The 27816-nt window shown below is 36.2% G+C and overlaps 1 protein-coding gene across 1 annotated transcript in view; it reads right to left on the bottom strand.

Moving 5' to 3' along the window:
* SH2D4B (SH2 domain containing 4B) overlaps positions 1 to 27816 on the bottom strand; it is a 213153-nt gene that overhangs the window by 122225 nt on the left and 63112 nt on the right. Inside the window, exon 5 of the mRNA XM_074231863.1 lies at positions 13380 to 13527. Coding sequence (XP_074087964.1) covers positions 13380 to 13527 — 148 coding nt within the window. The remainder of the gene's footprint in view (positions 1 to 13379; positions 13528 to 27816) is intronic.

Raw genomic sequence — 27816 nt, 5'->3', positions numbered from 1 at the left:
GATCTGTAGCCATGTTGATCTTGAACATGATACCCAGTAAAAGTTGTAAGTCTTTTCCAGATTACTTTTCCCCTAGAATATCATTATGATATGACAGGTTGGACAATGGACAGAGTGACAGCTCTGTTCAGAAAGATCTGAGTTCAAATCCAGTCTCAGACTGTAGCTGTGTGGACTTGAGTAAACCACTTAACCCTGTCTGTATCAATTTCCTCATTGGTAAAATGAACTGAGGAAGAAACGACAAATTACTCCAATATCTTTGCCAAGAAAAAAATCCAAAATGGGTTCATCAAGAAATGAATATGCATCTTAACTCTTATGTCTGGCATTTAAAGCACACTACAATAAGGTTCCAAGTTATCTTTCCAGAATAATTGCACGTTGTTCCCTTCACAAATAAATTTTCTTCAATCAAACTGGTCTTACTGTCCCCCATACATGACATTCCATCTCTTGCCCATGGGTCTTTGCATGGGCCTCTTCTTGATTCCTGAAATAGTTTTCCTCCTCATTTTTGCCTCTTGGCATCCCTGGCTTTCTTCTAGCCACAGTTGGCATATACCTCGTATTTACTTCTCTTGAATCTTGCTGTCTCATTCTCTATTACATTAGAATGCAAGCTACTTTTAGCACAGGAAAGAGATTAATTTTTGTATTTGTATCCCAAATCTTAACCTGGTAGCTGATACATAGGAGGTATTTAAAAAGTATTTATTGAGGCTTGTCGATGACTTTCAGATAGCTATTATTAATAGAAGTCTGACTCGTGTATTGAATGAAAGAAGAAATAGGCATAGTATAAAATCAAACCACATACCAAGTCATAAACCTCAAATTCAATCAAGCAAAAGCCAATAAGGATTGTTATCCATCTGCAATTGCTTCCTTGTCCATTTTTTTAAAAATGAAATATTACTCCTTTATCTTCTCAACACCTTGTGCTATGCTATACCTGCCTTTTAAAGGAATATCAATGAGCAGAACCAGAAAAACATTGTATACCCTAACAGCAACATGGGGGTGATGATCAACCTTCATGGACTTGTTCATTCCATCAGTGCAATGAGGGACAATTTCGGACTATCTGCAATGAAGAATACCATCTCTATCCAGAGAAAGAATTGTGGAGTTTGAGCAAAGACTATTACCTTCAATTTAGGGGGAAAATGTTATCTTATTATGTAATTTTGCTATCTCTTATACTTTATTTTTCTTCCTTAAAGATATAAAGATTTCTCTCTCATCACACTCAACTGGGATCAATGTATACCATGGAAACAATGTAAAGACTAGCAGAATGTCTTCTGTGGGCAGTGGGGGGGGGAAATTGTAAACCTCAAAATAAATAAAATCTTTCTAAAAAATAAAAAAAATAAGGGAGGCTAGGTGGCGTAGTGGATAAAGCACCGGCCTTGGAGTCAGGAGTACCTGAGTTCAAATCCGGTCTCAGACACTTAATAATTACCTAGCTGTGTGGCCTTGGGCAAGCCATTTAACCCCATTTGCCTTTCAAAAAAAAAATAAACCTAAAAAAATAAAATAAAAAAATAAAGGAATCTCAAAGTAAAAAAAAAAAAGAAAGAAATGAATATGCCTGAAAAATGACTGACCAACAAAAAGATATCAGTTTTATCATACACATATCCAGATGCTGTTTATTGGGGTTTTTTGCTATTTGTTTTTTTTTCTTTCAAGTGCCAGTATTACTTGTATTACATTCTTATCTCCTTACAACAACCCAGTGAGATAGGTAGGTCCTGCAGTACTGTTACCATTTTATAAAAGAGGAACCCAAGGACCAGAGAATTGCAATGATGTACCCTGGATCATACAGCTTGTAAGTAGCATAGCTGGAATTCAAATAGGAATCTTTCAACTAGAAGTCTTCATGTCTTTTCCCATTGTTTGGCTAAATTACTAGAAACTTAATATAGGAGCCTTAACCCATAACAGTTTTAGGAATCCACATATCACTTTTGAATGATTGCCAGTTCTCTCCAAAATTCTGATCAGTCAGAGATATCTTGCAATCTCTAACTTCAGCCACTGAGCAATCACAAATTTGCTGGTTTGCACTGAAAAATTTCTTTAAGAAGTAAAGGAATGAGGGGAACAAGCATTATGACTTTAATAAGCATAAAAGATTACATTTAAAACAACGATTCATCTCATTTACATAGGTGATTATAGCATCTTTTTTCTCTACAAGTTCCCCTGTAGTTCACTTTCCTTTTTTCATTCCCCACTACAGTTCATTACAACTAATACTACTAATAATAATAATTTAATGTATAATCAAATATTATCTGATTTACTTTTCATGTACCTCTATAATTCATTTGTCACAGGCTCTAAGTCAACACTGTTTTGTTTTGTTTGTTCAGGAGCCATCATATGGTTGTGAGGCATCTCCTTCTTAACACTGTTTCTCAAAATCCTAACCTTCCTTTAGGGTCTGGCTTAGGTTCCATCTCATCAGTGGTTTCCCTGATCTTCCTCCCCCTCCAAGTAGTTAGTGCTCTTTTACTCTTAATTACCTTATACTCATTTATCTGTGTACAGTCATCTCTACTTCTGTAAAATGGAAACTCCCTAAGGTCACTATTTCAATTTTGTTTTTTAATCTTTAGTATGTACTTTAAATATGTTTGTTTAAAGTAAATGAAAAAAATTGACATTATTATTATAGTGAACCACCTTAGCCCCAAAGGAGACATAAAAGATTATACTCCCCTTCCTTATCTGTAGAGGTCTGAGATTATAGCTATAAAACATTACATATAATGATAAACTTAATGTGTTGGACAATTTTTTTCTGAATTGCCTTTTTTCCTCTTTTTTATGTTTTGGTATGAGATGACTCTGGATGAAGAAAGAGGAATAATGTTTTGGGAAATGAGAGCATTATAAACACAAACTACATTAATTAGTTTTTAAAACTAAATGATGAATTTTGATGAATGTTAAAAATCCATACAGACTTCTATAAGAAAGGTGAGAATTGATGCAACTTCATTTGGAAAAAAAAATGTTCATCTATCAGATCTCAGATTTATGCAGTTCGAATTTTCTATGAGTGAATGAATCTTACCCCCAGCTCAAACTACTCTTATCCTGACAAACCATTCATAGCTGGTAAACTGGTAAATTAAATTCACTCTTAGTATCCTGGAGACCTAGGACCAATTCTACTGTTCAGAAGGAAGAGTTAACTCCATATTCAAATTAATCCACATGGGATAAATTCGTCTTTGTTTTTTTTTTAACTTAGAGAATTCAATTTGGGTTTTTATCAAGAAATTCTGCTACCTAGGCACCCATATCGGATTAATATACCATTGTATCCTTCAAATTAATTTAATTTGGTGCAGAATAGCTCAGTTGAGTGTGAATGGCAGGTTCCTGAGTTCAGCTAATCTGTCTTTAAGAAACCCAGAATGAAAAGAATAAAAACACAAGACTGAAATCATTGCATATTTTGTCTCTTTTAGAGTGCTTTTCCATTTTCTATTATCACACAGTACATTAATTAGCAAAACTGTAGCCCATAAGCTGGATAATTTCAATTCTTTATACCCGCAAATGCACTAGACCATCACATTTCTTATTTTTTCCCTTTTCCCTATTTTAATATTTTAAAGAGAGAAAACACTACTCAAGTAGAATTAAAGAGGTTTGAAAGAAGACATTCACCTCTTTGGGTTTTATTTTCTTCATCTCTCAAATGAAGGGATTGGGCTGATGTTATCCAGATAAAATAGTCTATGAATCTATGAAAACATTCTGAAACATCCACATGCATATTCCCTCAAGATTCTAAAAGTTGTATCATGTATATCCCCATTTTCCGATTCACAAAATAAATAAAACCTACTGTCTTTGATTAGATGATGAGTATTTATTAAGAACCTACTATGTCCAAGGCAGAATGGCAGGCATTGGGGAAATAAAAGTGAACAAGAACCCTTATCTTCAAGCAGCTTACTTCCTACCAAGGTTTCATAATTCACAAGATAATTTGAAGGAGGAAAAGGGAATAACAATTAGGAGGGGAAAAAATAGACTTACTGTAAAAGTTTATACATAGGGGGCAGCTAGGTGGCGAAGTGGATAGAGCACCAACCCTGGAGTCAGGAGGACCTGAATTCAAATTTGGCCTCAGACACTTAAGAATTACCTAGCTGCATGGACTTGGGCGAGCCACTTAACCCCATTGCCTTGCAAAAAAAAATAAAAAATAAAGGTTATACATAAAAGGAGTCTTGAAGAAATTCTAAGGCTTCCAAGAGGTGGAGTTAAGGAAGAAACATTACCTGTACAAAGGCACAGAAGTAGGAGGTACAGCAAGTCAGTTTAAGTAGAATGTTGACTACAGGAAGGAGAATCTAGAAAGGTTAGCTATTAAGAGTTAAACATGTGTTGACCTGTCTGGTAGACAAAAGAGGAATTGGTAGAGTTCCAGGTCAGATTTTTATACTTAAGGAAAATTATTTCATTGACTGGAGAATGCATTGGAAAGGGAGTTTGGAAGCTGGGAAATGAATTAAGAGTGAATTACAGTAGTCCAAGGGATGAGAGCCTGAACTAGGCCAATGAGAGAAGGGGATGAATTGGGTAAATGTGATAGAGGTCAAATTCACAAGATTTAGTGATTGATTAGGTTTGAGAGAATAGGGAGAAGAAATAATTGAAGATGACTCCATCCAACACATCATTCAAGGTGAATGGAAGTTTGGAAGCACCCTTTACAAGAATTATGAAGTTTGGAGGATGAGTAAGATTTAGAATATGTTGGGTTTGAAGTATCTATGGAATAATCCAGTTGAAAATGTGCAAGAAGCAGTTATTAATGAAAAACTGGAAATCAAAAAATATTAGAATTGCATATAACATTTTGAGAGGGATTGGTGAAGAGATGAAAATTGAAGCTATGTTTTTGATGAAATCACCAATAAAGAGACTGTAAAGAGACAGGAGAATAGGCTCCAGGACAGAAATTTAGGTAATGTCCACAGATAGGGTTAGGAAGAAGGTATATTAGCAAAGGAGACTAGGAAAGAGTAGTCATCATAAATAAGGAGGAAAACCAGGAGAAAGCAATGTCATGAAAACTAAAAGAAGAAAAAGGCAGAAGAGATAGTTGAAAGTAATCAAAAACTGAAGATATAAAGAAGAATAGGGAATGAGAAAAGGCTACTAGATTTATGAGTTTGGATATGGTTGGTAACCTTAGAGAAAATAGTTTTTGCCAGAAAGCCAGTTTTAAATGGGAGGAAATGGGAACAGTAGGGTTAGATGACTTTTTCTAGGTGTATGGCAGTGGAAAAAAAGAGATATAGAATATTACTTTGATGGTGATGGAACAGGCACCTTTTTCACAGTCCTCCCATTTTCTTCCTCCCCTCTCCCAACAATACTCATTATGATTTTAAATATTTTTTTCTTTCCCCATATCTATAGACATTCCTGGAAGAAGGCAATAAGGAGTTTATAAAATCTTTGACAGAAAATATTCCCAGAAGGTCTGTTGTGGCACAAAGTGAACCAATACTTGCATTCTACCACTATACCCACAATCTTTGCATGATTTCAAGTTTATGGAAAAAAAGAATTACCATCAAGTTGTTGTTCTGGCCATCATAAGCAATGACTTATTAAGTGAGCTATGTTCTTAGTACTATTAAAACCCAACCAATAACAACAGTTCACATCTACATCATGTGTTAAGGTTTAAAAGCACTTTTCCTGCACACAATTTTGTAAGAGAAAAGGCTAATATTATTAATTGAAACAACACTATGATTTCATTGATGATAGTTGGCCAATAAATATGTCTTAAAAGTTCTTACTAAGGTGTGGCAGCCAGGTGGCGCAGTGGATAAAGGGCTGGCCCTGGAGTCAAGAGTACCTGAGTTCAAATCCAGCCTCAGACACTTAATTACCTAGCTGTGTGGCCTTGGGCAAACCACTTAATCCCATTGCCTTGACCAAAAAACCTAAAATAAAAAGTTCTTACTAAGGCCTAGACACTGTGTTATGAACTAGAGATATAAAGAAAAGCGAAAGACCAGTGAACTCCTAATAACAAGAATGACATGTAAACAATATCACAAATAAATGATATATAAGATAAATTGGAGATAATCAATAGAAGGGAGATATTAGCATCAAGAGGAGTTAGGAAAGGCAAAATTTTAGGTGGAACTTGAAGGAAGTCAGAAGGCAAATATGAAAAGGGAAAAATTGCAGTCATAAGTTTGCCTTGTTAACAACAAGGTCTACCTCTTCTCCTGAGACAGGGTGAAGGAAGAGATAGTTTCAAAAGGCATCTGAATAACATAAGATAAGGAGGAAGAAGAAAAATGGTTTCTGAACATAAGGTCATAATTTTTCAGTGAAATATAGAATAAGGTTTTCAGCTAAGAAGAAAAGGTGAAGAGAAAGCATTAAAGATGTGAGAAAAGATGAAAAGTTTTGGGAAAATTATTTCAGTGAGTTGGATAGCAAGTCAATGAGGAAGGTGTAAAAGGATTGCCTTGTAGCACTAACAGCCAATTACGATTATTTAACATAAATATGTAGAGGATCTAGGAAGATGCTTTGTGATTTTTCTCTTGCTCTAAAATGTATTGTCTTAGAGAGTTGCCTAGAATAATGAGAAATTAAGAAACTTGCCCTGGTCACACAGCTGATAAGACAGAGGTATGACTTGAACCAAGATCTTCCTTCCTCAAAAGGCAAATCTCTATCCCCTTTGCCATGTTGTCACTTTACAGCAAATATTCATCCCTATTATATAAATATAGAATCTGAGACCAAAAGGGGTTGCAATTTTCTCAGTCACACACATTGTAAGATTTAGAGCCATACTTCAAAATCAGATTTCCTAATGTTTAGGCTGTTATATTTTCTATACTCTATACTACCTCTCAGTCACATTGATGGTATAGGACCTATACTTTGTAGTAAAGTCTGAGACAGTAACTGGAAAGGATTGGTAAGAATTCATACTTTTATTGTCAAAAGTTCCTATCCATAGCCTTCAAGAGAGAGAGAGAGTGAAATGGACCCCATATATCTAGCTTCTATTCTGCTACTTCTGCAGTAAAGCCTTCCTTCCCTGAGGATCTATGCTACCACAGAACCCATCTAACTATATAGGTTCTTCAATTTATTGCATGACCATCAACCAATGACTAGCATGGCTAATTCTGATGGAATTTATTGAATTCCATCAACAAATAGAGTGCCACCAGCTAAAAAACAAATCTCTCACTTTAGTACTTCCTAAACCCCTCTGTTGATTTGTAGAGGGGTTGGAATGTGTATCACTAGAAGCTCTACTCATCCTTATGAAATCATAGCTCTTCTGAGTTGAAACAAAATACTTCCATGAGAAAATCCCATTTATTACAACTTCATTGCAATTGGGGCATGTGGCTTCCAATCTAATTGCTTATTCTTATGAACAGAGATTTTTATTATTTAAACCATGCATGATCATGGAGTTGTTTCTGATCATGCATTACAAAGAATAAAAATATAGTCAGTCCAAATTTATCAAAATTAGTTCTATAAATAATGGTTGTTTCCACAAGCCAGTATCAAAAAATTCACAAAAGTCAACTTAATCCATCAAGTCAATAAATCAATACACATCTATTATTGTTGTAAAGTATATCAGTCATGTCAGACTCTTTATGACCTCATTTGAGGTTTTCTATCAGAGTTATGAGAGTGCCACTTCCTTCTCCATCTCATTTTAAGATGAGAAAAGTGAGGCAAACAGAATTAAATGACTTGCCCAGGATCACATAGTTAGCAAATGTCTAATACCAGATTTAAACGTAGATTTCCTGAATAGAGACCCAGGTCCCTTTCCATTGTGCCATGCACTGTCTAATGCATTTATTAGACACCATACTAAGACTTAGAACACAAAAAAGGGGGTGGGGTGTCTTAAGGAGTTGAGGAGATAATCATCCTAGCAATTATATACAAAGAAGATATATACAGGACAAATTGGAAGTAACCTCAAAGTGCATATATTAACATTAAGGTCAACTTGGAAAGGAACTTTAACATAGAAATAAAGCCAGAAGGCAGAGGTTAAGAGAGAGAAAATTGCAGGCATGAACACAACTAGTGAAAATGTATAATCGGGACAAAGAATATCAGGTTCAAGGAACAATAAGGCTATCAATGTCACTGGATGGCAAAGTACATGTAGGGGAGTAATGTCTTCCAGGAAAGAAAATAGGGAAGGTGGGTAGGGTTTGGGTTATAAAGGGCTTTGAATGCCAAGAGAAGATATTTGATCCTAGAAGTAATAGGGAACCACTGAATTTTAATAAATAAAGAAGTGAAGTGGTCATATTTGTACTTTAGAAAAATCAATTTGAGAGCTTAGTGGATGACAAATTGTCCTGACAAGAGATATAGGGCAGGGAGACCAACCACAAGTCTGCTGTCATAGTCCAAGAATGAAGGATTGAGGACCTGAGCCAGAATGATGTGTCAGAGGAGATAAGGTAGTACCCTTCTTTAACTGGAGATGCCAGAGGTTGACATTTCATATCATACCTTCTGATGGACAAAGCTATTTAAGTACAACATTAGGCCTCCATCATGGGGTTCTAGTCTCTGGCTAGGCATCTCCCCCCAATGCCCACCAGCAGAAGGTTGTGCCTTAGAGAAACATCAATAAATGTGGCGATTAACCAAAAAACAGTTAAATGAAATGAAGCCCAATCCTCTTTCCACTAGCAGCCAGTCCTGCCTAGTATTTGTCAATAGGATGAGATTGGTTCAATATTTCTAACTTTCAGAATGTCTTGTTTTATCCACTTCCCAATCCACCATTTCACCAATGGCTCTCGTGGCAACAGGAATTCTATGTCTAAATGGTGATAGCCAAAGAACACCATTAGCAAACCATAGACTGCCTGTATACTAAAATACAGCTGTCCCTAAAATGATATTGAGTAGAACTGTATCTTTCCTTAATGATTCAGGATTTTGCATGTATGAACTTTATCATGCCTGAGTGTCATCAATGTGATCATCAATTACCATTACTTAGAACTAAGGGGGAAAAAATCTGTTTAAGTTTTCAATTGCTTTAGATTCTAAATAAATAGGAGCAAATACTGATAATTTTATTGGCTGGATTGATATGGATAGTGTAATAATAACTGATGCTAATTAGTATTTTATTTTAATAAAAGAATAGGAATTAGTAGAAATTCTGAGGCCAAGATAATTATTTTACATTATTGGTTACTACAGAAAGTTAGGAAATCACTTTTCAAATAAAGTCTGGGAGAGAGGAGGTACCATCCATAGGGAATGATTTTATTCCTAAAAAAATAACAAAGTAATAGATTACCTTTGGAGACCCTTTACTACAAAATAATTCCTTGATTTCAAATATTTTTAATAGAGAAATTTTGATCAAACTTATTTTCAGCATGTTCCTTAGGGGCAAAAATAGAAAAAAATTTTGAAAGATAAGGCCTGCTTTCCCTGAGATCAATTACTTCTGTTGTATCCTTTGCCTGCAAGGATAATTTGAGTGTAGATCTAGACTCACTTGGCCTCGCTCGGCCTCAGTGTCCTCATCTGAAGACATTTCATAAGGTTGCAGTGAAGATCATCTACATAATGGGATTTGTAAGCCTTAAAATTCTATATAAATGTTAGCTAGTAGGCTTGTTTTCCTTTCCCCATCAAGTCCTAAAGTCATACTGAGAAATGCCATGACTTTGAAACTTATTAATTATTATGACCCTGGGAATATCTATGCCTCATTTCCTTCATCTTTAAAATGGTCTGGTCTTTGGTCTAAGACAACCAAAGAACCATACTTTTATTAATAACTTGATGGCATTATTAATAAAATGATTAAATTATCCAGAAACTATGACTTGAAACATAGTTATGGCTAATCAGAAAGACATCAGAACCTTTTCAACAGATTCTTAACAAGGAATTCCTCTTAATTGGCCCCACGTGGAGTATTTTCCACAAAGAGAATCTTCTTTTAGGACTCTGACAGTAAACTGATTCTCCCTTTTACCAAAAGGAGACCAAAGGAAAAGCCATCAATAGAGTGGCAGCTTCAATCCTTTCTGAAGAAGATTCAGTTTAACAACAGTGTTATTGATTAGGTATTTTTGGATAACAGAAATTCTAAGGCTTGGGATAATATTATGGACATTGTTATTCAAAAATGAGACTGAAGCGCGCTGGTGAAAGTAAGAGAGTTTTTCACTAATGCTCAACTTGGTCAAGATTTCACCAATTGTAAGGATATTTGTCTGAGTCAGTCTCCCCATATTGTGTACAGGGGAAGTTGTGGCTCTGGCTTCAGGAAAATTCCATAGGAGAGAATGAATCCATGTGTTCCTTTGACTGTTTTCTATGCCCAGAAGGGGAGACTAATAAGCAAATGACTGCCTCTATAAACATGGAGCTCTTTCAAATATAGACACTATGCACTGATGGGAGTCAACTGTAGGAAAGTCTCATTGAACTGAGTGAATGGGCCGAGACAAAAAACAAATTCCATCAGGGATAAGTGAGACATTTTAAAAAAAACTGCACTCTGGACTCAACCAAAATTTAATGTCCTCATTTCCTGAACATGTGTTTTTAGTCAAAAATTCCCACCTCCAATAAGATTGGCATTCTAAATATGACTGTTGGAATGACTTTGCTAAAAAAAAAAACCTATTTGACTATCTACTCATATTTTTTCATCATAATATGATTATGAAAAAGTATAAAGAAGAGCTGCCAGAAATTTGTTTCTAATCCATTATTAGTAAATGGAAAAATATGTTCTCCATAACTGAATTTGATATAAATCTGAGATGAAGTTGTATTCCTCTATTAGCAAGATATTTTCACCCAATGATCCTCCAAAAATGTGCAAGCCCTTTGCTGTCTGTTGAAAGGAAAAGTCCTTATCTTTTACTGATTAATACAATATAATTGCAAAAAAATAGTTTTATAATCATTTCTAAGGTAGATCTGGTAAGAGCCAACAGTAAAAGTAAAACCTGGCATATAAGAAGGAATCACTCTTGTGAGGAAGGAGAGGGTTTCTAGTTCATGTCTCTTCATGACTATCACCAACCACAGTACCAGAGAAAAGATACCCTTTCTAGTAGCCAGAAAGACAGTACTTAAGAGTTGGAAATAGAGTTGGAGAATCTCTCCAGAAAGACACTTCTACAAGGAGACAATCATTTGATACTAGAAGCAACTTCAGATAGTATGACTTCTGGTAGAAGAAAAAGAAAACCTACTGTGGACTCAAGAAAACTAGACCTTGCAATAAAGATTTGAGTTGCAAAGAGGTATCTACGAAGAAAGAACTTTGAGGTCTCCCAAGTCTGGAGAAGCATGTTCTTCTCCATTTAATGACCATATTCAGAGTGTAGTCAGTAAATGGAGAAGAACATGCTCATTCCATGGAATATTTGTGGGAAAGTGTAGCAGTTTTCTGAAAAGAAAGATTTATATAAACTTGTTAATATTCTATTTCATTAAAAAGCAAAAATAATAAACAAAATCTTGCTGTAAAAATAAAATGAGCTAATACTTGACCCATTACTTCTCAAGGTTCTTATGAAAAAAGTGTTTTCTGAGTCTGAAAGCATTGTAGAAATGGGTGCTATTGTTCACAATGAAAATGAACAAAATTGTTCTTTCAAAAGACTAAAGATTTTCCCTACTGCCCTCACTGTTTTCTCTCCACTAGTAAGAGCCCATTGAGGAGAAAAGAATATTGCACTCAGAAGATGAACAAAAATCCTGATATTTCCTTCCCCCTACCCAGTCTCTTGACTTTTCAGGCATAATTTGTTCTTTTGAAAGAGTAGTCAGTCTCTAAATCTGGAGACTAATTCTGATCACAAAGAAAAAAAAATCAGGAGAAGGGGGAAGGAATTTTCTTTATATGTGTTTATTTTTTCCCAAAGAATTCTGGTTATTTCATGCTTCCTGCCTTGCTAAATGACATATTGTCACCATGACATAGATTGCAAATAGATTGCAAGATGATTATACAAGGTCCTTTTCTCTAGAGGGAAATAGTGGAAAGAGGAAAAGAGACATAGAGCAAAAAATGGTTAAAATCTTTAAATAAATCTCAGTCTACCATCTGGCACCAAAAGAATTCTCACAAACCCTCTGTTTAGTGATATCTCATGTATTCATGAATGATCAAGTCAAATCAATATACAATATACAACAAACCTATTATATTTCAGACACTGCTCCAAGGACTGAGGATGTAAAGAAAGCAAAAACAGTACAACCTTCAAGGAGTTCCAAGTCTGATGAGGATAAAGACGAGAGGGAAGGGGAGGGGATGGCATGCAAACAACTATGCAAAAAGATGAAAAAATACAGGATAAATTGGACATTATCTCAGAGGGAAAACACATGTAAGAAAAATTTTCCTGCAGAAAATAAGATTTTAGCTGAGATTTGAAAGAAACCTGGAAAGCTGGGAGGCAGAGACAAAAGCAGAGGGGGTAACCTCCAAGCTTAGAAGATTGAGAATGAAAATATATGGAGTTTGGAGATGGGGTGCCATATGTGAAGAACACAAAGGTGATCATAGTCACTGGATCTCAGAACAAAGGCATCAGAGTAAAGTGCAAGATGATTGGAAAGGGAGAAAAGAGTTCAGATTATGAAAGACTTTAAAAGTCAAACAACGAATTGACATGTTCATTGATTACTTGGCTGTCTGCTTAATCTGGTTTGGTACCTTGATAAAAGGCTCAAGTTCTGTAGTCTATTTTGAAATAAAATCACACAGCCCCTCTAAGGGTACTATGTCATCTGCATACAATTGATTATTCTGGGCTGCTATCCTTTGGTGCCAGAGTTAAACCAGAATACAAAGATGCTGCCAAGATAGGGAGAGGGCATGCCACTTAATATGCCTTTTGTATGGGTGAGTTCTATCAGTAATTTATATGCTGATCACCTCTTGTCCAGGGTCATCTCCAGTCATCCTAATTCATATCTGGTCACTGGACCCAGATGGCTCCAGAGGAGAAAGTGATGCTGGGTCCTTAGCACAGAACCCCTCACTCCAATCCAAATCACCTGCACATCATGGCATCACTTCTCCAATGTCATGGTCTTCTTCGAGGATGAAGGGCAAGCATCATATGTTATATACAGTTTAAGAGGCAGTGTCTGTTTCTGTTCATCAAGATTCAGAACCAGACTGACAGTTAAGGAACTAGAAAAATGGAGAACCTGATGAAGTCATTTTATAGCGCTAAGGAATTGTCAGCCCCAAATCCCTTTGTTGCCCTCATAAACGAACTTCCAACATTAAGTCTACTCACGCTGTTCTTCCCATTCACGTTCTTCCTTTTCACTGTCTTGGCTCTGTTGCTGGGCTTGCTTCAGGGTCCAGTATAACTCTTTGGCTCTCTGCTCTTCCTGAAGGCGAATTTGCATCTCTCCTCTCTTCCTCTCCTCTTCTTCTTTTCTCTAAATTAGGACATATTGAGAAGGATGTCAGATACTGGATGGGGGATGTGTGGGAAGGGGAGGAGGGTAAAGTCTCCATAATATGAACTCTGAGGACAAGATATTTTGTGTTAATGCCTGCATAACTGTCCAGGCAAACCCACTTCCAGTCATATCTATGCTCCCACTGGTCACAAATCAGCATTGTCTCCAGAAACAAATTCAGCCTGAAGAGCTATTCAGCCAGGAAACCTTGTGGAAAGAATATGATTTGTATCCGTGAACATCTCCCCATTACTAAGTTGTTCCAGTACAAAATGCTAACAGAAGCAAAACAACAGATTTATTTCCTTTTCAGTGGCCCTAAAAAGATTTGATTTACTTGCTAATTTTTTTAGAATATAGACTATCTTCCAATTCAAAGATACATTTCCTAAATAACTAAAAAGGATCTAAGCAATCAAGACAAGTCAAGTGTTACTCTTTGGAGGGAAAAGGAACATATCCATGATATTGCTTTTGGTAGATTTTAACAATCTAATTTGGTGCAGCCTTATCCCCAAGAATAATTTCACTGCTTCAGATTTTTTGTGTATAGTTCTGCCTCCACAAAGCCCATATAAAATTATATTAGCAAATTATGAAAATATAAAAATAGTAAAAAATTAATAAGCAAAAGAATGAAACTTTTGTTCACTCATTTTCTTTAATCACTGAGAGTGACAATATATAACAAAAACCCAGAAAGCCTGGAGAAAACCTATGGTAATATGCTCTCAAACTTTGGAAAGACCTCCAAGCATAAGTGTTTCCCAGTTTAATGGGAAATGCACCAAGGTCTTTGTTGATTGATGCTATATTTATAATTCAGTCAAACTCTTACATTGCAGGAAGACTGTGGTCTGGATCCTAATCTCTATTCTTCAGACCCAAGCAACTTCTTGATAAAGATTAAAAACCCTTCAAGTAGCATTTGAAAATAATGTCTCATTAATAAGAAAGTTACATTAGTATTTCAGTTAAAGCAGTATTGTATCTACATTAATCCCTCATTAGGCTATTCCCTGTATTGCTCTGATAATGAATTCATGATAAATTATTAGAGGTAGATAAATGGGACAAGTCACTATTGATATAGAGATACTCTCCCTTAGTTTTTTTCATGTACCTATTGGTGCAAAATTTATTTCTATTGGTGAAATAAATTTTCTATTTAAGAGAGAAATATGTAAGAAAGAATATATAGTTTCTGAAGCAAGCATAGTTTAGTATAAATTAATGAGTTCCCAAAGCAAGCATGGCTTTTAGACTCAAAACTTGAAATCAGAATCTTAATTCTGTTTCTTATGATCTATGTGATTTTGAACAAGACATTTATCTCTTGATGTCCCAAGTTCTGCAGTGTGGTGCAGTAAAAAAGATAATTAGATATGGAATCAGAAGATCTGGATTCAAATCCCAGTCCTGTTATCTACATGACCTTGGTCAAGTCAGTTATTCTTTACAATCTCATCAGTAAAGAGAAAGGATTGGATTTAATGATCTTTCAGGTCCCTCTCAATTTTAGATCTATAACTTGAAGAGTTGTAAGGTCCCTTTCAATTCTAACAGTTTTCAATTATTATTGTCAATCTCTCTTCCTTTAAATGTAGCTCTTTAAATCATTGGGAAACAACTGTTTGTGGCAACACTGTGGTAGGAACAAGGAATACAAATTCAAGAAAGAAATCCTTCCTCTAATCAGAGTTTGCATTCCACCAATGGGGAAAGTGAGTGACTTTAGAAGTGTGGATGAGTACAGGACGTTATCTCTTAGGCTTCACAATAAGTCTATAAGGGTAGTACTACAATGTCCATTTTACAGAGGAAGAAAGCAGTTTAGAAAGCTACAGTAATTTTCCTATGGCTAATTAATGTAGCAGAGAAAAGATTTGAACACAGGTCTTTCTTCTTTTTTTCACTGAAAGATTGTATTTATTTTGAGTTTTACAAATTTACCCCTATTATTGCTTCCCTCCCCCCACCCCACCCCCACAGAAGGCAATCTGTTAGTCTTTACATTGTTTCCATGGTATGCATTGATCTAAGTTGAATGTCTTGAGAGAGAAATCACATCCTTCAGGAAGAAAAATAAAGTATAAGAGACAGCAAAATTACATAAGATAACGGTTTCTTTTTTTCTAAATTGCAGGTAATAGTCTTTGGTCTTTGTTCAAACTCCACAATTCTTTCTCTGGATACAGATGATATTCTCCATCACAGATAGCCCAAAATTGTCCCTGATTGTTGCACTGATGGAATGAGCAAGTCCATCAAGGATGATGATCAGCCCCCTGTTGCTGTTAGGGTGTACAATATTTTTCTGGTTCTGCTCATCTCACTCAGCATCAGTTCATGCAAATCTGTTTCCCTGAATTCCCAGCCCTCCTGATTTCTTTTTTTTTGGTTAACATGACTTTATTTATATATCACTAAAATATTCTTGTTTAAGGGTAAACATCATACCCCTGCCCCACAAAAATACTGAACCTAATGAGAAATAAAGTAAAAGAAAGAAAAAAAATATATTTCAGTCTGAGTTCTGACACCATCAACTCTGTCTGGGTTGGACCACATTCTTTATCATAAGTTCATTATAGAAGTTACCTTCATATTTTTCCACAGTTGCTGTTACTGATTGTTAATTCTCTCCATCGATTCCTCCCCACTACCATATATTATGTTTTTTCTCTCCTTTCACTTTCCCTCTTTGAAATTGTGCTGTAGGGTAGCTGAGTGGTGCATAAGACAAAGAACTGGCCCTGGGGCCAAGAGACCCCAAGCCCACATCCCACCCAGAGACCCAGCAAACACCTGGCTCCATGGTCCCAGAAAGACTACCCAATCACAGTACCTTGCAAAAAGTAAAAAAGAAAATATGTTATATCTGACTATTCTCTCCTATGATCTACCCTCTCCTCTATCATCCACATCCCCCACTTCCCCCTGTCCCCCTTCTCTCCTTTTCATTCTAGATGTCTATGTCTTATTGAGTGTGTATGCTGTTTCCTCTCTGAGCCATTTCTGACAAGAGTAAAGGTTCCCTCATTCCCCTTCACTTTTCCCCCTTCCATATCATTGCAAAAGCTCATTGCAAAAACATATCTGTTATATGAAATATCTTAACATATTCCACCTCTCTATTCTCTTACTCCCAGTACATTTCCCTTTTAGCCATTAACTCCATTTTTACGATATATCTTCAAATTCAGCTCTCTCCTGTGCTTCATCTATAAGAGCTCCTTCTACCTGCTTTATTAAATGAGAAGGTTCATATGAGTATTATCAGTATCATTTTTCAATGCAGGAATACATCATCATTAAGTCCCTTATAATTTACCCATCTCTTCCACTCTCTATGCTTCACCTGAGTCCTGTGCTTGAAGGTCAAACTTTCTGTTCAGTTTTGGTCATTTCTAAAGGAACATTTGAAATTGCCCTGGTTCATTGAAAGTCCATCTTTTCCCCTGGAAGAGGACGTTCAGTTTTTCTGGGTAGTTGATTCTTGCTTGCATTCCAAGATCTTTTGCCTTCCAGAATGTCATATTCTAAGCCCTATGAGCCCTTAATGTATTTATTACTAAGTCCTCTGTGATCTTGACTGCAGTTCTGTGATATTTGAACTGTAATATTCCTGGGAGGCTGCTTGTAATATTTTCTCTTTGACTTGGAAGTTCTGGAACTTGGCTATAATATTCCTGAGGGTTGTTTTTTTGAATCTCTTTTCAGGGGAGATTGGTGAATTCTCTCAATTTCTATTTTGCCCTCTGCTTCTAGGAGATCAGGGCAATTTTCCTATACTAATTCTTTAAAAAATGAGGTCAAGGATCTTTTCCTGATCATGACTTTCAGGTATCCCAATAATTTTTTAAAGTATCTTTCCTGAATCTCTTTTCCAGATAAATTGATTTTTCAATGAGATGTTTCACATTTTCTTCTAATCTTTCATTCTTTTGGTGTTGAAGCATTTGTGTCTTGATTTCTCATAAATTCATCAGCTTCCTTTAGCTCCATTCTACATCTGAAGGATTTGTTCTCCTCAGAGAGCTTTCTTATCTTCTTTTCCATCTGGCCAAATCTGCTTTTTAAAGCATTCTTCTCCTCAATATGTTTTTGAACTGTTTTATCCATTTGACCTAAGCTGGTTTTTAACATGTTATTTTCTTCAGCATATTTTGGATCTCCTTGACTAAGCTGCTGACTTCATTTTCATGTTTATCCTGAATCTCTCTCATTTCTTATCCCAATTTTTCCTCTATCTTCCTTACTTGATTTTCAAAATCTTTCTTGAGCTCTATCATAGCCTGAACCCAACTTCCATTTTTCTTGGAGTCTTTAGATGCAGAAGCTTGTACTTCCCCATCTTCAGATTGAATATTTTGATCCTCCTTAGGATCATAGACAAAGTGTTTGTCAATGATCAGGTTCCTTTTTTATTTGCTTACTCATTTTCCCAGCCTATGCCTGTTTTGGGGGTGCTTCCTGAGCTTTTGAGTTTTATTGGGACATCCCCACAAGGACCTCAGTGTGTGAGGCTCTGACTGTTCTCCTGGTCTGTGAATGACCACAAGCGCACCCCTCTGCCACAGAGTTGAGGGGGGAAGGTCCATGTTCTATGGGGAGCCTAGACTCTGATCTGAAGCTGAATGTGGTCAGGGCCCCAGAGCCCTGTTCCAGGGAGAGAGGACAGATGTTGCAAGTCTCCCTCTTCTCCCTTCCCTTCAGTGGGCTGAGCATTTAGGGCATAGTTGCCTAGAGGATCCTGCTTACCAGCTCCATGGGACCTGCTTCGGTTTCCTGGATCTGGGCTGCTGGCCCCACTAATTGCAGCAGCCACACTAAGTGCAGTGCTGGTGCCATGCCAAGTGCACTGAGTACTGTAACCACATTCAAGGTGTGGGCTTTGCACTCATTCTGGCAGATGTCACCCTGCTGATCTTCCAAGTTGTGGTTGGTTCTCCTTGGAGTGCAGGTCAAGAAACTGCTTCTTCTGCTGGGAGCCATGGCTCCCAGGCACCCTGAGGTTGTTCCTGGGAGGCTGAAGTTTCTTCACTCTGGCTGGGGGTCGCCCTTAGACCCCCCCCCATGGAACAGAGTTTTTCCACTATTTTCTAGGTTACCTTGGGCTGGAGAATTGACTCACTATACCTTTCTGTGGGTTCTGTTTCTCAAAAATATAATGAGAGTCATAATTTTAAGATTTTCAAAATATTTTGGAGAGAGCACCTAAGAGAGGCTCTTCTCCTGCTGCCATCTTGGCTCCACCACAAGAGTAAGTTTTTAAAGGGGCAGGAAGATGAGGTAGAGATTCATTGTTGAGAGGGCATAGGCTCAGAGTGTAGAACCCAGGTCTTTCTGACAGAATTCAGAGAATTATCCATGCTTCCTTATTCTCTCCCCTTCAACATACTGCTTATTTATACAACTCATTAGGTACTTGCTTATGAACTGCTCTGTGATACCTATTGTATGATTGTCTCATATTTCAGGTATGCTATTCTTATTCCACATTTTATATGGGTTTATGCTTGTATGTCTAATTGCTCAAAAAAGATCATAAATGCATTAGAGCAGGGGCTATATTATATTTCCACATGATCCATGAAAGGCCTTGGATACCACTAAGATAAAGAAATTACTTAATAAATATTTGTTAAATTGTAAATTTTATTAACTGAAAAATAAAAACTTCATTTATCAATTTCCTCAGGTTTCTGATGGATGCATAATTCAGTTAAGAACAGTTGCCAGTAAATTAGCCCTCTCTATATAAGAATGGGAACTTGGGAGAGACAAGGGAAAGAAGTCATGAAACTGCTTTGGGAGTCTATCAAATGTTTTCCATTGGCATAGAGACATTTATCGGCTTCTCTTCCAACTCTGGTGACTTTGTCTACTCCACTTCTCTTTTTTTTTCTATAAAAAGTCCAGAACGTAAACGGAGTTATCATGGAAGTCTTAGAATGAATATGAAAACATTATGCTTGCATGTGTGTGATGATAGGTGCTCCCAGGCCACTTTTCTTTGGAAAGGGCAGCTAGGTGGCAAAGAGAATAGAGCATTGGCCTTGTAGTCAGGAGGATGGGAGTTAGAATCCAGCTTCAAACACTTGACTCTTACTAGCTATTTGACCTTTGCCAAGTCACTTAACCCTGATTGCCTTGCTTCCATGGCCATTGCCAGTTGTCCTAATCCTTATCTGGCCACTGAACCCAAATGTGCTCTGGAAGAGAAAGTGGGACTGTTGACAGCAAATACCTCTCTCTCTAAAATACAATTCACCTTCTTGTCATGTTGCCACCTCTATGATCCCATGGTCCTCTTCATCATTATCATCTTTGGAAACTGACAATCCCCACGGAATATCTATATCTATATCTATATCTATATCTATATCTATATCTATATCTATATCTATATCTATATCTATATCTATATCTATATCTATATATCTATATATCTATATATTTAAATCTCAAAACTTAAACCCTATAGGCTCCTGATGGCATTCAGAATCCTTAGTTCTGTTTTAAATTACATTTTTCTGCAACTTAGTGTTGTTCCTTAGAATTTATACCCTGACACAGAAGAGAGGGGAGAAAAAAGGTGTATTTTGGAGGCCAACAAGAGGGGAAGGTTGGCTTATTATTCTACTGGGGAACATAGCTAAGATTTTCAACCAGAATGCTTCACTTTTCTATCAGAGCTCATATCATCTCCATACACCAAATGGATCCCCCAAGGAATCCATTATTTCCTCCATAGTTCTCTACTTCTTAGTAATTGGCCTGTTTTGTTCGTAATTCTAAGAACATTTTTATGGCCTTAACAAGGAAGGACTAGTAACCAAATGACTCTAAGATGGTTTTCTGAAAGGTTCTTTATAGTATATAAGGTGCAAACATTATTCTCAGTAAGTGTTGATTTATAACAATAAAGCCCTCCCAATATTTTTATTCAAGGTTGAGAAAAGTTCAAGGCAACCTCTGATACTACCCCAGTGACCCATCCTCACAGAGAAGACCTTCATTCAAACTGTACCCTAACATCAAGTACAGAGAGCAGAAGAAATTAATCTAGAATGACTTCAGCTCTTGTGCCTATATGCAGCAAAACATCTTTAATCCTATTTCAAAAATCTATTAAAGACACAATAAACTTTCATTAAATGCCATTATGGTTGGTATGTAGAGTGTCTTTAGGGGGAGTATTTCCCCAGCTTTGCCAGGAGAATGTTACCTTCTAAGGACAAAGACTATGAAATTTTAATTTTGAATCAGTGTACAGTTCCTGGCTCATAGTGACTACTTTATTTATTTATTTATTTGTTTGTTTGTTTGTTTGTTGATTTTTAATTTATGAAATTAAACAAGCATTTCCATAACATAGTATGATAAAAAGATGCAAATCTATTATCAGTAAATTACTAGTAAATATTATTAGCAAATCTATTAATGACAAATGCTATTCCTTTTAAATATGTAATAGTTATCATACAAATTTATTTTTTCCTTCTTCTCCCCTTAGATAGGTCTATCATTAGATTCAAAAAGTATATATGTGCATACATATACACACATATATATACACACATGTGTATATGTATAGATATGAGAAATTATTTCATGCATGTTTTTAGAAAATCTTAAATTGAATTAATCTAGCTAGATATTTCTCCACTGATGATGATTCCAGCCTCTCCATAATTTGATTGGCCATCATTCTGAAGTGTTATAGCTTAAAAATTCACATCCTATAGCCAGAGGGTATTGAATCTCTCTGAAATTATTTTCAAATGATAGAAAATCAATGAGGATGGGTTCAAAAATAGAAACTTTCTAACTAGACAAGGCATTCTAGTGCATAACATGTGGGTCATAAACCTGGCTTAGATAAATAAGGAGATAGATAAATGATATAGATAGACAGACAGATAGATAAATAGATGGATGGATGGATGGATGGATGGACAGATACATATACATATACATATATATGGTAAAACCATTATGTTATCAATTATTTCCTTTTTTAATCCTATGTGATTTATTTTATGATTTAAAAAATTATTCTAATTCCTCAGGATTTACCAGTCTGTCAAAGTGGTCCAAGGCATAAAAGTTTAAGAACTCCTAATATAGATTTTGTGTTTTCCTGGTCCAGTTTTGCGTGTGTGTGTGTGTGTGTGTGTGTGTGTGTGTGTGTGTGTGTTTTAGGTCTTTTCAGGGCAAATGGGATTAAGTGGCTTGCCAAAGGCCACACAGCTAGGTAATTATTAAGTGTCTGAGACTGGATTTGAACCCAGGTACTCCTGACTCCAAGGCCGGTGCTTTATCCACTACGCCACCTAGCCACCCCCCCCCCCCCCCCCCGGTCCAGTTTTGAAGAGGCCAGGGTCACCTCCACATCTCAGTGAGGCATTAGAAAAAGTATTTCCATGGATCCCTTCTATTTTATATCTTTAAAAAGCAGATTAATTGTTCAAAAATACTTCAATCATTTTTCAAGAGCAGAGCGATGTTAGTCCCATGTTCTTTTTAAGAAGTTTTTGTTTTTTTGGTTTTTTGGTTTTTGCAGGGCAGTGGGGTTGGGGTGGCTTGCATGTCACACGGCTGAGTGATTGTTGGGTGTATGGGGCCGGATATGCACTCGGGTGCTCCTGGCTCCAGGGCTGGGGCTCTGTCCATTACTCCACCTGGCCATACCTAAAATTAATACTATTTTTTTAATTTTAATTTTTTCTCTTCCCTTTACTTTATCGCTCAAGTAAGTCTATATTTTGTGGGGGGGGTATTACTCTTAAACAAGAATATTTTATTAATGTATAAAATAACATTATTTGTACAAAAAGAGAATAAATAAATATTTTAAAAAAGAAGTTTTTGCCATGAGACAGAACTAGATATGGTTTCAGTCCTATACCCTAAACTAACTGTGGACATTTGTTCAGTCTGTAGTTTCTCACATTGTATCCAGGGATTCTCTTTGAGTTGTAAAAATGGAAGTATAGAGTCAAAAAATTCAACAAGACAATTGTAGAACAGATATAACAGCTGCCCTCATTTATCCTCTAGCTCATGATTCTGATTCATGATTCAGGTATGATGGTTCCACTGATACCTTCCATCAACCCCAGTCTACATCTGATAATGGTATCTTGCTATGTTCTTGAGTTCTTCAAAAGGATCTGATGACCCATCAGGAGAGGGAAGTTTTCCCAATCTGATTTTCCGGTGCCCAACCTGTCTAGTTGCTACTTGTTCCCTTGTGAAATTGCTATCTTTTTCATATTATTCTAAGTATCAGGGGAGCATGTCTCTAATACCTATCTAAATGTCAAGTTCTTGGAGGAAATTGCAATCTCTCACCTTGCATTGTCTCCCTACATCTCCCAGGGCTTGTGTATGATTTGGATGGTGAGGTGAAATAAAGCTGGAAAGCTAGATTGCCCCTAGACTACAAAAGGTTTTGAACATCCTGCTAAAGAGTATGTTTGACCTTAGAGGTAATTGGGAGTCACTGAGCAAGAGTAAGATATAGAAAGAAGGAAAAGACTTGTAATTTAGGAAGATTCTTTTCACAACATGGGAAGATATCAAAGCATTCTATTTTTTCCTAACATTCAGGACATATATTCTTTACAAAATAAGCAATTTTAAAATTGAACAAAAACTTTTTCTGGACCTCAAATGTAATCTGTCATATACTATTTTACAGGCCTTTCCATTGCCTTTGTACTTCAAAATGATCTTTTCTCTACCATACAGGTATTACAAGAACCTGAAGAATAGAACTGAGGGGAGGAATCAATGCACTTCAGGGAGGGGAAGAACATGAGCAACATATAGCAAGCTGTGAATAAAGACTGAAAAATAAATACTGGGCATAGTCAAAGAGGAAATCATTTCTTAAAGTAAATTATCATCTACTAGATATATTGGTTGTTGTCAGGGCAACTAGGTAGTTCAATGGATAGAGCACCAGTTCTGAAGTCAGGAAGACTCAACTTCCCAAGTTCAAATCTGGCCTTAGTCTCTGACTAACTGTGCAACTTTAAACAAACAAGTCACTTAACCTTTTAGCCTCGGTTTCCTCATCTGTTCAAAAGGAGCTGGAAAAGAAAATGGCAAACTACTCAAGTATCTCTTCCAAATGGGTCACAAAGAGTCAGGCACAACTGAAAACAACCAAAAAACAAAGAGAGTGGAGAAAAAAATATCTGTTTGTTTTGGAACTCTCTTGTTGGGAGAAGAGGAAATTATTCAGAGGACAAACTTGTCTTTCCCCACCAGGATGATGAATCTGCTGAAGTGCATTTAAAAGAAAATGATGAAAGACAAAATTTAAAAACTAAAGAATGGTTACTCTGTCCTGGTTTGGTGGGTAAGCATGAACTCACTTATCTAATGTCCCCAGATCATTCTTCATATCTTATCTAACCATTCATCAAGAGACTCAGGCCTTACCTGGGCTTTTTGCCATCTACCCCCATACCCACACACATACTCCCTTCCTCCCAACAATACAACTACCCTTCCACTTTCCAGTCCTTGCTCTGGAAACAGTAATCCAATCTGTTTATCCAATTCAATCCAATATTGCTATTGTTATTGAAAAGTATCTGACAATCTGCTTTATTACTCTGCTAGCAATCCTTGTGACTTCCTAGAGCAAAATCAGCCTTCTTGATTATCACTCCCATATTTATGCTATCTTCCCATCGTCACCATCACCATCACTATCATTACCATCATCATTGACTTTGTAGTGTGCTTTAATGTTTGCAATATATTTTGCATGTTTTCTATGATTTGATCCTCACAACAACCCTGAGATAACTGTCTTTATTATTCTTATTTTCTAGATGGAGGCTAAGGGAGGTGACATAATCTGCCCCAAGTCACATAATTGGTAAACTCCTGTGTCAACTACTATCTTACTTTTGTATTTGTCTCTCCAGCACCAATACAAAATGCCTGACCCAATGTAGGTACTTAAGAAATGCTTCTTCATTCATTCATTTTATAAGTATTTAAGATAGAATATGCCCTGGTAATGTGATCAGCATAGAAAGGAAGCAAATGTAGCTTTATTGCCAAAATAACAGATTCCCACTCCCTTACTTTAGCCAACCAAATTATTGCAACTGTATTATTCAAGAAGGAGGGAAGTCATCAAGGAATAATTAGTGTTATTACTATCAACATGATTATCAATTATAATTATTAATAATTGCATTCACCAATATCACTTTTCTCTTTTCTACTATTACTCATTTTTAAAATACAAATATCTAAGCCAACAAGAAACATTCAATTTAATTGACCTATTCCATTTCCAGGAAAGTTCTGAGACAATGAAGAATTGGATACCTTTTCCATGTGAGTCCCAGAAGACCTTGCTAGGCCAAGGCCAGCTCTCTCAGCATCTCAGTTGATCTAGTCAGTCTCACCCTGATAACTCATCAGTAATTTCACACCATAAGTGACCCACATGGGTCATCCATCTGCCTACTGACAATGGAAAGTATCACTGAGCTGAGGTGACTCCCGGACAGATGCCCAGTCAGGACCTGGACTCCTGATATCTGCCATAAACTGATGAGAGAAGGCCAAAGTAGGAAGAGGAAACAGGGAAGGGGGTTCACGTTCTTAGTTATAGAAACTTGGGAGTCACCAGACCTGTGACTAATTGTTTCCAAAATAGCCTACAGGCTATAATTGTATATTAAATATACTAGACTAATAATGATCATTCACAACATATTACTTAGCACTTTAAGAGGGGGAAACATATCTAATTCTGGATATTCCTGGATCTCTTATTTGTGTGAAACCGACCACTGGAGCAAATTATAATAATATCTATGCGAGCAGAGGATCAAGGGGAAAAAAGTGAATTCAACTTTAAGGGATCACAGGAATGATAAAGTACTTCAGAGCAATAATGATAATAATGATGATGATTGTCAGATATTTGGTGCAGTATTAACCTTGAAATCAGAAAGATCTGAATTCAAATTCTGCCCCAGATATTTGCTAGCTATGAAACACCTGGGCAAGTCACTTGACCTTTCTATTTCAGTTTCCTCATCTGTATAATGGAGACTAAAAACCACTTTTCTCTCAGGTAGGTCCTCATTTGTTCCAAAGAGCAAATGAAGTAACATATATAAAGTGTTTTGCAAACATGCTATAACATGCTAGTTGTTTCTAAATATCAATATTATTTAATTATCTGTAAAACATTACAGAATCCAAAAAACTTTCATTTTTCTCTTTGTAACCCCAGCACTTTGTGCAGTGCTTATCACATATAATTTATAAATTTGGTTCATTATATATTAAAATGAAGCAGTTAGGCTAAATGAGTTAAAAGATTCCCATGTTCAAATCTGATCTGAGACACTAGCTTTGTGACCCTGGGAAAGTCACTTAACCTTGCTTGCCTCACTTTCCTCAACCCTGTTTACCTCAGTTTCCTCATCTATAAAATGAGCTAGAGAAAAAATGTAAAACCACTCCAGTATCTCTGCCAAAATCACTCCAAATGGGGTCATGAAGAGTTGGACACAACTGGAAAATGTCTGAACAACTACATTATCCTATGAGAATGCAACTTCCTTGAAGGCAAAGAGACATTCTTTTTACTTTCAGTGATATCTACATTGCTCAGGGCCAACATGATTACAGTTTAATAAATATTTCTTGATTTAATAACCATTTCTTGGTTGTTGTAATTCATGAATCAGAGCTTTTGGTTAAGTCTTGGATCCAAAATTTGGAAAAAAGTTCTAATATTTATTAACATTGTTTATATTATTATCCTTGTGCTTGTATTATCCAAGCCACCTTGAGGAGGTTTCTATCCCATATAGAAAGTTAAGATTCTGGTAGATGCCTTCAATTGTGGTGTAACATAAATCAGTCAATAAATTAGTCAACAATTGAGCATTTACTATATACATTATGAAAATAATGCATTCTAGGTCAAAGTCTGAGACACCAGAGAGAGATAGACAGACAGACAGACAAACCTAGAGAGATACAGACAGAGGATAAATTGGAAATAGTATCTGAGGGAAGGTACAGAGATTAAGGACTATTTGGAAAGTCTTCTTGCAAAAGGTAGAGATGAGATGAAATAGCTCATAAAAAACATATACATATGTATATATATATATATATGTACATATATATAATACAAATACTTTGTAAACTCTTAAGTACTATAAAGATGTTAAACAGTAGCAAAATAATAATAATTTCCTCACATTTATTTAATATTTCAGGGCTTACAAAGCACTTTTCTCACAAGAGCACTTGGGAATAGATAATATAAGAGCCCCAGTATTACAGAAGAGAAGACAGAAATTTAAGAGACATGACTTGCTTCTGGATAGCAATGACTCTTAACTAGCACTAAAACCCAAGATTTCTGGATTCAATGATACTTGTAATGATATTAGCCAACATTTATATGGCATTTTAAAGTTTGCAAAACACTTTGCAAATATTATTGAATTTGATCCTCAAAACTACCCTAAGAAGCAGGTGTATTTATTATCCTCATTTTCTAGGTGAGGAAACTGAGGTATACAGAGGTTAAATGATGTGCCCTGGATCACACAATTAATTAGTAAGTGTTATTTTATAGTCCTTTTATAGTCGTGCTCACTCTCTTCACTTACAGGTAGGATTTGGACTCAGTTCTTCCTTCTGATTGTATGTATAGCATTTCACTGTACCATATAGCTGCTAAGTTCTGTATCCTTTTCAATTATAGCTTACCATCCATCTTCCAGTCATTGATTCATAGAATGATTGACTTTTCAAGTTAGAAGGAACTTTAGAGAACAACTAATTCAGCTCTTCTCCAAAATGCCAAACCTCCAACATTACTGGCAGGTGATTGACAACTGCCCCCCCTTTCTTTTTTTATTTTGCTGATGATGGTCCTTTTTTTTTTGGAGAGGACCAGTAACATTATGGGGTTATATCTTAGCTCCTGTGTGAATTGGACTTAAGTGAAGCAAAGTTGCACAAATTCAATAGCTTCACTCTCTTCCAGAGTCATCAAAGTCCAGTGGTCTGATAAAAAGTTAAAATGATTAGCAATGACCCAGGATGCAGTAGATGGCCTTGACACCTAAATGTCTGAACAAACTCTAAACACCTGCTTCAGAGGCCTTCATGGCCATTGGAACAAACTGTTTTTTATCTAACCATTCCACCAGGGAAGTCTTCACATGCTTAGAATAGACACCTCCA

This window comes from Macrotis lagotis, chromosome 4, assembly GCF_037893015.1.
Source record: "Macrotis lagotis isolate mMagLag1 chromosome 4, bilby.v1.9.chrom.fasta, whole genome shotgun sequence".
Classification (NCBI taxonomy): domain Eukaryota; kingdom Metazoa; phylum Chordata; class Mammalia; order Peramelemorphia; family Peramelidae; genus Macrotis; species Macrotis lagotis.
This window is presented reverse-complemented; position numbering and strand designations above follow the sequence as displayed.